Source organism: Natrix helvetica (assembly GCF_964273705.1).
Source record: "Natrix helvetica genome assembly, chromosome: 1".
NCBI classification, from domain to species: Eukaryota; Metazoa; Chordata; class Lepidosauria; order Squamata; family Natricidae; genus Natrix; species Natrix helvetica.
In genome coordinates, this window is record NC_138548.1 from 56165708 (window position 1) to 56177727 (window position 12020).

Consider the following 12020-nt stretch of genomic DNA (forward strand, 5'->3'; position numbering starts at 1 on the left):
CATCAATTAGTGATCCTGAACACTGTAAGCTATTAAAGGAAAGTATGACCCCAGGTGACTGGCAGAGGAAAATTTTCTATGACAGTCTCTGTACATTCTATAAAGTAGAGGAAAGAAAAATTGAGTGTTTGGATCTATTTGGGCTTTTGAGTTCTACCAGTTGGAGCAAATTGTCAAAGGAAGGGGGGGGGGTAATACAAAAGACTTCCACTTTTCAGTAAGAATCAGGTTATCTTGGAGAACATGCCTATAAAAATTGATTTCATGATCAGAAGCAAACTTATGGTTCCCATATAAAAAGTACTTTTGGTCCTCTCTACAATGACCTTATTTACAACAAAAATAAATATATTTCTTACTATTCCTGAATTATCTACATTCAGAAATGCTCATGGATATATTGAAGGTCCTCCAAAGTTGACTTTGGTTTAAGTTCAAATACCCATTCTTCAGTCTTATGACATTCTTTCCCACATACAGTAGATATCACAGAAACTGAATCTTCAACATACTCTTTCATACATTTCCATTTCATATGAGTTCACAAGCATGTTTAAAAATATTCATCTTAATTAATTGGTCTCAAGTAGACATAGAGTTAATGCCATACTTAAGATGTGCCAATGAAAGTCACATTGATAAATAATTTTTTTAAAGATAATGAACAAGGACATATTTTGCCAGACAAGTCTTCTGTCACCACTGATAACAGTAAATGCTGCAAACTAATTATTTCAAAGACAGGTTGAAATTTCAATTGTCAATTAACCATGCTATCAGTAGGCCAATCAAATGTGAAGAACATAAGATCCCCTACAGAATATAAAATTCTTGAATGAAAGGCATTCACTAAAGAAGTTACTATTCAAATGAAAGTGCTGTTAGAAAAGATAATTATATTTCAAAAGAGAAATACACAGCAAAGAAAAATAAGAACATATCAAAAAGACATATTCAGAGAAAAATAAGATAAGATATTATTGTCCAGAAGAAGTATGGTAGTCAGAGTAGACAAAAAGAACTGTTAGGAGCAGCTTCAGATAATTAGATAATTAAATCTACTAATATTTATGAAGAACAGACAGTTTGGTTCAATAGTTAAGGTACCAGGGTAGAAACTGGGAGATTATAAATTCTAGTCCCATCTTAATTACAAAGGCCAACTAGGCGACTTTGAGCAAGTCACTTTAGGAAGCAAGCAGAAGCAAGCTACTCCTGAAAAGGTTACTAAGAAAACTGTAGAGAGTTGTCTAGGTGCCAAGGATCAGCACTGACTCAAAAGAAGAAGAAAATAAAAATGAAAAGGTGTTCTAAAGATGATTGGAGGAAACTAATAGATATCTGCTCACCAGTTGTATCTTTTCCTTCTTGTTTCAGGTATCTCAGCATTGCACTCATACTCCATTTGTTTCCATAGTCCTCTACTTCAGGATCATCACAACTAAAACATAAGAAATACCTTTTATCCTGACCACCCTGATGGAATTCTACCTCCAAATTCTGCTTGATTAATTCATATTTTCATATATTGTTTGATTGCAGTTAATAACTGCTTTAAGACACTTTTGTTTTAACTTAACACAAAAGAATTAAATAAACATAGAAACAGACTTTTATTTCCAATTCAGGCTCAAGAACTCTTAAAGAAATCTAAGTACCTGACATAGTCACCACTCTTCTTGTTGACACTATAATTTGTAAGATGCATGAATTGGTTTTTAATATTCTTTGATCCCTGGTCGTACCTCACCGTTGCAAACCTAAAAAACAAAAATGGATATAACAACCTTTAATCAAAATGAAACTGGCAATTTTTTTCAGCTCACGTTTCTGAGTTAGCTTCAAAGGTAGCCTGATGTAGACCATGCTGAAGTAATCTACACATGAAGTGACAAGATCATAAATCACATTTGTCAGGGCATTCTGGTCCAAAAAAGCCTACAACTGGTGAGCCAACCGAAGCAGAGTTCCTTCCTGGCCATAGCTTCCAGCAGGAGATGCAAATGCATGAGGTTCGTCACCATCACCAGATCTCAAATTTTCAGGTCAAGCATAAGAGAGTCAAAATTGGAACCAAAATAAAGCCAGACCAATCACCAACAAAGTGCAGCTCCACCTTGCAGGGATTTAATCTGACTATAGGATGTCTCTCATCAGTGTAGTACAGTGTAGTACTAAAGTAGGAGTTGGGAGACTTGGGTTCTAACCCTCCTTTTGGCATGGAAGTCAGCTTGGTGACCTTGGGCCAGTCACCTCCTCTTAGTTCAGATCAGCACCAGACTCTGCAATAAGTCAGCTGAAAAAACCCGCATCATACATCAACAGCTTCATTGGAAAAACTACAGAGAAGGCAATGCAAGCAGGGCTTGTAACCAAATGGGACAAACACTTAGTACTACTAATACTACTATTACAATAGGATGGTTGTTACCATTAGACATGGACGTTCAGCAGATTGAGTAATCTAAGCAACAGAAATCAAAATTCAAGAAGGGACTCCTTGAAACAAAGATAATGACCGCTTTCTATTACTGATACAATAAGGCCATCTGTAAATTCTCATTCTCAGAGTATTTAACAGCATAAACATTTACTGCTTTGTGTTACAATCCCCTCCCCTTAGCATGAAACAAGAAAAGCTTTATGCAGCACTATATTCAGTTAAAGTGGAACCTGAAAACACACTTGCAACAGCTATCCTCTTTTTTTCTGCCTCTTCCCCTCTACCAAGTCAGAATGCTTTGTTTGCAGCCTTATTGAAGTGAGAAACACATTCCACAATCAAGAGAAAACACGGAGGAGCAGAGCATTACCGCATTCATTATTTTATTCTGTTCAACCACAGGCAGGGATTACTGTTGAGTCACTCTCTTGTGTCACATTCTTATCTCAATGCAGGAAATGTTTCAAAATCACTTTTAGCAGTCAAATACAATGAGGATGCACAGATTATAAATGAGTGACAGAATGCAAAGTTTATCGGGGCACCAGAATATTATTCTGGTAACTGAAAAACTCAAAGTAGTAACATACTACTGTAAAATAAACGCTGTCCGGGATCTGGTAGTTTCCAGTTCAAAGACATTTATGATTCCCCTTTCTCCAATTTTAAATTCTTCCCCCTCCCTCCAATCCTCTATTCTTAATCACAGTCAGATCTGCCTCATCTCACATCTTGACTCTTCTTCCAAATTCCAACTATCATTCCAGCTTCCTTTCTCTCTTTTTAACCCATCAATCAAGGGTGTTCCTACATCTTCACAGTAAACCTGACACTCTGATCTTGGTGGCCAACAGCTGCAGCCAGTTTAATCCTAATGTAATTAATCTGCATTAGAAAGAAGTACAAAGGATTGCCGCTCCAACGGATACATTTGCTTTTTTTTTTTTAAGAGGTTGCTCATGGAACCTGTTGCTATTTCCCCACTTCCTAAGTTATCTCTGTTCCTAAAATACCAAGGGCCTGCCAGGCAGGGGTTACTGTGAGAAGGACTGGACTGCTGTAACAGACTCTGGCCACAATACAGCCTATGAGGTAATCTGAATTGCTTGGCTCACAGCAAGTACCTGAATTCTTTAAAAACCACAGGAATCCATAGAGAAAAGGTAAATATCTCCATGGAGCCAGCGCTAATTAACAAGCAGGATAATGGAAGGAGGGGGCAGGAGGAGGCTCAAGAAAACAGCAAAGCCCAGTGTCAGACATGACAAGAGGCTGCTGCTGGCTCCTTCATTTCAGAATGTGAGTGACTGCGCAGCCACATCCATTTTCCACCCACCCTCTCTCCTTCTCTGGGCCCCTCAGAAGCACATTTGGTTTTCTGCTCAACCGCTGCACTTCCACAAACAGCTCTGTGTTTTCTCTAGCCTACCACTAGCTTAACTGCAAGTGTTTGCTCAAAAGATACTAGGCCCCAAATTGCCACCACTTTAAAACTTTTTCTTAATAGATGAAATTTTCTCCTGATTCCAAACAAAGAAAAGCTGATTTTAAGCCTGAAAATAACCAACCTTATGCCTGACTGCCCCCTGCTGGGATACTATTTTTTTTTGTTTTGTGAAGCTTACATATCCTCCAAAGCAAACTTAAAATAGGCTGATTGCAACTAGGGTAAATATAAATTATTTATTTAAGAAAGCAGTAATAACACCCACTTTATATGTGTGTGTGTGTGTGTGTGTGTGTTGTATTTGTACTGATAAATAAATAAAGGGAGACTAGTATAGATCTATTTCGAGCTAATTAGCTCTCATCAGCTAGCCATACCCTTACTGGGATTTGAACATAGGCATACCAGGGGTTGTAACACCGCCCCGAGTCCCTTTGGGGAGAGGGGGCGGTATAAAAATCGAAATAAAGGTAAAGGTAAAGGTAACACAAATACATACATACATACATACATACATACATACATACATACATATATATATATATGCTGGTTTTGTTGTATTCAGGTCTTTTCCCGTGTAAGGTTGAGATTGTCTTTGCAACGTTTCGGCAGGATCTCACCTGCCATCTTCAAGCTGTGGGCTTAAGCCCACAGCTTGAAGATGGCAGGTGAGATCCTGCCGAAACGTTGCAAAGACAATCTCAACCTTACACGGGAAAAGACCCGAATACAACAAAACCAGCATACCTACACCGGTGAAAATCTACGAAAACATTACACCCGTGAAAATCTACGAATATATATATATATATATATATATATATATATATATATATATATATATATATATATATATATATATATATATATATATATATATATATATATATATATATATATATATATATATATATATATATATATATATATATATATATATATATATATATAGTGTGATTTTATCTGGCTTTACAAAATTGAAAGCTGAAGGTCCAAGTGCATTGTCAATTATGCTAAAATATTCATTTCAAATTGCGTTTCTCAGTATCGGGATAAAACCAACTACGAGATGGCAGCAAAAGGTTCAATGCATCTTTTTATTGCCATCAAATGATCATCTGGGTTTTTGCAGCAAATAAGTGGTAGCTCTCTGAAATTATCTACTTTAAGGTCCACTTTTGTAGAGAATGTAGGGACAAAACAACATCTTCACAAATTAACTTCTCACTTTATATTAATAGGTCTTATTTCTAAAGGACCAAGACAATGTATGAAACTTTTAAATTATTTCACCTAAGTGAACAACATGTGACAGAATTCGTTCATAGCCACTTCTTAAATTCAGAGCAATAACATTATTATCCTTCCTTTCCTATTTACACTGCTTATGAATCAAATAAGCATATATGTCTGAAAGAAAGAGCAATATTTGTATAGTATGGAAGTAATTTGTGAAATGTCTACAAAATGCATAGATTACAGGAACAACTTAAAAAGAGCTAAGAGAAAGGCAGGCAGAAAGATAAATATAATTTAGCAGGCATTATTGGAATCTGCCATAACAAAATTCATGAGCAGAAGGCAAGGACTGAAGGGTACAAACTGGTCAAATGGAACAGGTCAGTTGTGAAAGAAAAGCATTATATCTGAAGGGAATGCATAGCTATACTAAAATACAAGCATGAGAATCCATGTTTGCCAGAAGCATTTGGATAAGAACTGAAATAATGGAAAATGATAGAAATGTGAAGTATACTATATCCTGCCAGGACTAGCAAAACATTGGGATAATGCTTCCCTGGTCCAGATCACATTTTCAAGGAGGAGTCATATTGTCATATTGGGAGACTACCTGGATATCTATTAGTAGACCAACTCAGCAAAGACTGCAAGATTTGCAAGACTACAATGATTTGGATGAGGGAATAAATAGGGAACTCATCAAATTTGCAGATGACACCAAGCTGGCAGGAACAGCCAACACTCCAGAAGACAAGCTAAAGATACAGAAGGATCTTGACAAACTTGAACATTGGGCACTCTCGAATAAAATGAAATTCAATGGTGAAAAGAGTAAGGTTCTACATTTAGGCAAGAAAAACAAAATGCATAGGTACAGTATAGGTGGTACCTTGCTCAATAGTAGTAACTGTGAGAGGAATCTTGGAGTCCTAGTGGACAATCATTTAAATATGAGGCAGCAGTGTGCATCAGCTGCCAAAAAAGCCAACACAGTTCTAGGCTGCATAAATAGAGGGATAGAATCAAGATCACATGAAGTGTTAATACCACTTTATAATGCCTTGGTAAGGCCACACTTGGAATACTGCATTCAGTTCTGGTCGCCACGATGTAAAAAAGATGTGGAGACTCTAGAAAGAGTGCAGAGAAGAGCAACAAAGATGATTAGGGGACTGGAGACTAAAACATGAAGAACGGTTGCAGGAACTGGGTATGTCTAGTTTAATAGAAAGAAGGACTAGGGGAGACATGATAGCAGTGTTCCAATATCTCAGGGGTTGCCACAAAGAAAAGGGAGTCAAACTATTCTCCAAGGCACCTGAGGATAGAACAAGAAGCAATGGGTGGAAACTAATCAAGGAGAGAAGCAACTTAGAACTGAGGAGAAATTTCCTGAAAGTTAGAACAATTAATCAGTGGAACAGCTTGCCTCTAGAAGTTGTGAATGCCCCAACACTGGAAGTCTTTAAGAAGATGTTGGATAGCCATCTGTCTGAAACGGTATAGGGTTTCCTGCCTAGGCAGAGGGTTGGACTAGAAGACCTCCAAGGTCCCTTCCAACTCTACTATTGTATTATTGTATTCCAAAAATGCTGCTTCATTTTCCAGAAGATTTGAAAAAAAAATCCAAGAGGATCAGCTAGTTGAAAAGGAAAAAGAAATGGGTACCTTGGGACGATGTCATAATATTGAAATTCAAGATATTATAGAAACTATATTATAAAATATAGTTGTACATGCATACTAGCTGAGCCAATTTCAACAAGCTTAGAAAAGAGCTAGCGAGAATCCTATTGGCAGAAATCCTCAAGTCAAAGGAAGGACAGAAGTGTTCAAAAGTTCTAAAAAACAAGATACTGGAAGAACAATCATAAACCATTATAATGAGGAAAAATATTTGGGGGAAGGTTTGGAAACCACCGTGAATGCTTAGGGAACTTGGACTGAGCCAAGTTAAAAGGGAGATATACAGGAAATAAAGATAATGTAATCACAAACAAAATCTACCAAGAAATAGCTATTACCTAAAGAAAGAAAATAAATAAGCCCCAAAGGAATTTAGGCTCACAAGCGAAGGTAAAAGCAACAAAAACTGTTTTTTCTTGGCCATGATAGTTTCAACAGAAAAGGTAAGGTTAGGTCCAGTTTGAAAAAGCTGAGGTAAGAATAAAGGTATAATTCCTCAACAAGAACCTTGAGTTTTTTCCTCAAAGGGAAGCAGAACGCAAGTGAACTAAAGCAAACAACTGTCTCAAGAAAAAGAAAAAAACACAAGATAAATGAAGAAATTGCTAGAAAGCATCTTGCTAACAAACAGATTACGTATGCAGGACCATAACAATTACGCCCCAAGTCTTTTTTAAAAACTTCACAAATATCACCACAAAGCTCCTATTATGGTTTTTGAGAAATTATGAACACAATCCATAATTAAAGATTAAACAAAGACAAATGGTTGTTTCTATCATCAAAAGGGACAAAAAAGGACCTGGGTAACTACAGTATAGACTGCTCAGGCTGAAGCTGATACTGGGTAAAACTCTAAAACTAATTATTAAGCAGTTGGCTTGTAACCATATAGAAAATAGTTCATTGTTTGGCAGAAGTCATCAAGGGTTTATCATTGTATGTCAACTTGATTTCCTTTTTTGCAAAGTGAAGAATTTAACTGACGATGGAAATGTAATTCAAGTATGACATAGCATATCTTGGATTCAGCAGAGCACTAGGCAAGAACTTCCATGAAATATTAATAGCAAAAATAACAACATGTGGGCTGGTCTGTGTTATCAAAACTGAATGAAGCATCATAAGAAATATCATCAATGACTCCACATCAAGCTAGACAGAAGTATCAAATGGCATACCATAGGGATCCATTCTTGGCTCTATACTGCATATTATATCTATGAATAGTAAGTTAGAAAACATTATCAAATTTATGTATGATATATAGACATAGGGAAGATAGCCAATTTCCTAGATAAGGCTTTCAGGATTCAGGAGGAATCTTGTTCAGAAGTTCTTATTCTGGAACAGAGTGCATAAAACAATAAAATAAATTTCAACAGGCAGAAATGCAACTTCCTACATTTAGATAGAAAAACACAATATAAATGTGTGAGGGAGATGGGAGGTTTCTAAATTAGAGACAGACAGACAGACAGACAATAAAATAGACAGGATTGGTGGGAAAAGAGAAGGGGAATCATCCTTGGCAGCACTATATTTTAAAAGATTACAGGCGTTTTCATCTATCAGAAACTGAATATTCAAATATGATCCTATCCAAGCATAACATCAAGATCAAGATAAGTCATTATTATCTTCTATTCTGCACTGGGCAAACAACATCCACAACCTTGTGTCCTGATTGGAGAAAACCATTTTGGAAAGGAAGTATGTCCAAAAAACAGTAATCAAGAAGATAAAGATTCTTATAAGAACAACTTATGAAGAACAGCTGAAAGTACTGCAAATGTTTAGCTAGGATACAAGGCAACAGGAAGACATGAAAACTGAAAAGCTATCTTGATAACTAAAGAGCTAGCTTGTAGATGGTGGGACAAAACTGTTAGAGTGGTTCTATATGACAAGAATCATTTGTTTTAAGTGAAAAGGAAGCAGATTTTGATCAGAAAAAAAATATTTATTTTAGGAGTTGTCCAACAATGGAGTAGAGTGTCATGGAACAGAGATATTTAAATAGAAGCTAGTCATCTGTCTAAGATGTGGAAATAAAGACCACTTATTCTCCAGGATCTCTTCCAATTCTTACTTCTATAATTCTATAAAATTTAGGAAATGCAAAAATATCAGCAAGCAAAAAATCTTTAAAATTTGCTACTGTTGCCAGAAGCCAAAGACAGGAAAATATACTACATATATTACTATATATATTCAGAATTTCCCAACCACTACTTGAATGCCATCATTTAAAGAGTTAAATTCTCTGAGATGAAAGTAGAAGACAGAGTAACTCAAAGTAAGAGGTACTAACATATTTAGGAATTATTCTTCATAATTTTCAATTTTAAAAAGTTCAGAAGAACTATAAGATCAACCAGTCTCCTGCTGTTCCCAACTTATACATAAAAAGAAAGCTTATGTCTCCTGCTCTGCCACTTCACATGGTAAGGCATACAGCTTCTACATCATAAGACACAAAATCAAGACTTACCGAGCCAAACCTTCTTCATATAGATAGATGACCAGGGGATCATAGGATGTCACCAAAACATAAAGCCGCACATCGAATTTGAAGTCTAAAAACAGGCACAACCATATTTAGTTGCCAGAAATTATTCAAAACGGTGAATCTACTTAAGGATAGGATATAGAAGATATTTTCAAGGACCATTTAATGGTCAAGTGCCAATAAATAGAAATATTTCCTGAGCTTGAATATACAACATTTACTACAATAACAACAAAACAAAAAACAGAACTGCTTTCTTATGGTTCATTAACTCACTGTCAATTATCTTCAAATTTCTAAAAAATAAAACCCTAAATTTTAATATTAACTCACCATCTATGAGAAGTGGATTGTTGATGTAACGGGAGACCAGGATGTTTTCCTCAAGGGAAATTTGATTCGGCTACAGGGTGAGATAGATAGTACAATGGAGTGAAGAACTGAAAAGTTGAATGCTGATTTCAATAAGTGACTTTGCCCATTACCTTTCAGTGAATATTTATTGAGTTAATAAACTCCATGGTGAACCCTAATATTTTCTGGTTTTTTTCAAAACTTTTCTACACCAAAAAGGGCAATTACAGTGTTATTCTCTTAAAGTTCAGAAACATCCAAGATATCATGCACAGCATTATAATATAGAAGAAAAGGATGAGACCGTTCCTCACTGGCAAAACAGTTTTCACCAGCCTCATCATACATAGATTGAAATCGATCCAAATTAATGTAATATATTCTAGAGAAGTCACATGTATAATATGCATAAACCTCAGATTATATATGAAAAAAATCTTAGAACTTCCTTCCTTCCTTCATTTCCTTTGCCTTTGAGTCAGTGTTAACCCCTGGCAATTGCCTGAATTAGTCCAGTACTGTTGAAAAGATTTCAAGATTTCAATCTTGTCAACAGCAGTACTGTTGACAAGATTTCAGAAGTGCTTTGCCATTACCTTCTTCCTAGGGCTGAGAGTGTATGACTGGCCCAAAGTCACTCATCTAACATACATACATACATACATACATACATGCATGCATGCATGCATGCATACATAAAGCAATAAGAAAAAGTTGGATCAGATATGATTTTCTATTCCAAGAATCATGTGCAACAATAGGTCAAGTTAACTAGTTACAAAAGTTTGTTTTTAGCAAGTATGACATACATATACAAAATATTTTCTAATTACAGAAAACTAAGTAAGCTTCCCTTAAGAATGTTTGAGAGTGCTCCCTACATGGAACAAATATGACATATTTGTGAATTTTGCAATCCTTGATGGAAAATGATTTGAGAGTTTTTCCAGGTTTTGACCTTTTGTTCACATATTACTTTTTCTTGAAGCAGATCTTGTCCAGCTTTGGAAAGATTTGCTTCATTCATTTGGCCAGCAATTCTTTAATTCCATGGGAAACAGCCAGGCTGAGAACAGACAAGGCAAATTGACCCTTCTAGATGAGATGGGGATGAAAGTTTTTACTAACTAAAAGTAATGACTCACCATCAAGTTTTATGTTATATCTATTCCAGGAATACCTATATGACTAGCTTCAGGATAGATCCACAATGTAACTTTTTTTTTTTTGCTTTCTAGTTCTGTAAAAGAGTCTTATTGGAGTGAACAGTTACTTTAGTATATTATATACCTAAATCCACCACACAATGTTCTTATGTGGTTGAATTTATTTTGCAAAATACTACCCTACCAGAATGATTAAAGAAACCAGTTGCTTATTCCATACCATTTATAAGGTATATTAACTTGCAAAGTATCTTTACTCATCAATCCAAAGTGAGGATGCCCAAAAACATACAAATTTCATATCTGAATGCAACTATCTGAGCACAATTTTATTTTTTTCTTTAAAATTGTACTTCAGTCACTCTTACTCAATGAATACTTCCAAGAATGTGTTTTCATAAATTTCTCATATAATATACCTATATATTAAAAACATTCACATGCCAGCCTCATTTTCAGCTTTTATTTTGTATACCTGATTTCTTTGGAGTCTAAAAGTACAATGGTCCAATTCCCACATCACATAAAGGCATAATGTGAGTGGTTTGCTTTTAGCTTACTGTGATATACAAAATCAACTATTGTGGCTTAACATTAAATATGAATGGGGTAATTATGCTATGTTCAGATAACTATGCTTAGAAACCCTTATTCAGAGCTAAACAGGCTAAAATGTCTAGTCAAAATGGGAGTAGTTATTGCCTCTTTTTAAGACTTTACTGCAGATTTAAGCAAGTGACAGAACAATAAATTGATTCAAAACTGCACATTAATTTCTATTGCTAGCAGTCAATCATATTTTGGCAGAAAAAATATACAGAATACGGGAGGCGGTGAGTTATCAAACAAGCCATATTTTGAAGTTGTTAGATTGTTTCTTAATGCTTACATTATTGATTAAATAGACACCCCGTCCCCTAGAAGAAGCCACTGGTTTCACTATCCAAGGTCCCCTGTCCTTTGAATAGGAAGCTAGTTGAAAGGGGAAAAAAGACAAATACATACTTCAGCATTAAATTTTCTACAAAAATGTCATCTAACAATGATAGCTTTGGCCAGTAATACTTGAGGTTTTCGGTATAGTTTATTAGTATATATCACTAAACCTTGTTTACCAATCAACCATTATCAATAGCTGAAACAGTGATGTTCTTTTTTTTTAATTGTATA

General features: G+C 35.5%; 1 protein-coding gene across 15 annotated transcripts in view; it reads right to left on the reverse strand.

Moving 5' to 3' along the window:
- Positions 1-12020, reverse strand: part of TTLL5 (tubulin tyrosine ligase like 5) — a 167700-nt gene that overhangs the window by 136922 nt on the left and 18758 nt on the right. For 10 of the 15 annotated variants that reach the window (XM_081947794.1, XM_081947787.1, XM_081947780.1 and 7 more), the window contains exons 7-11: positions 11740-11822; positions 9664-9733; positions 9313-9397; positions 1659-1760; positions 1350-1441 (exon numbers count right to left, since the gene is read on the reverse strand). In XM_081947794.1, coding sequence (XP_081803920.1) covers positions 1350-1441; positions 1659-1760; positions 9313-9397; positions 9664-9733; positions 11740-11822 — 432 coding nt within the window. The other 5 variants (XM_081947782.1, XM_081947784.1, XM_081947783.1 and 2 more) reach the window with 5 other exon arrangements.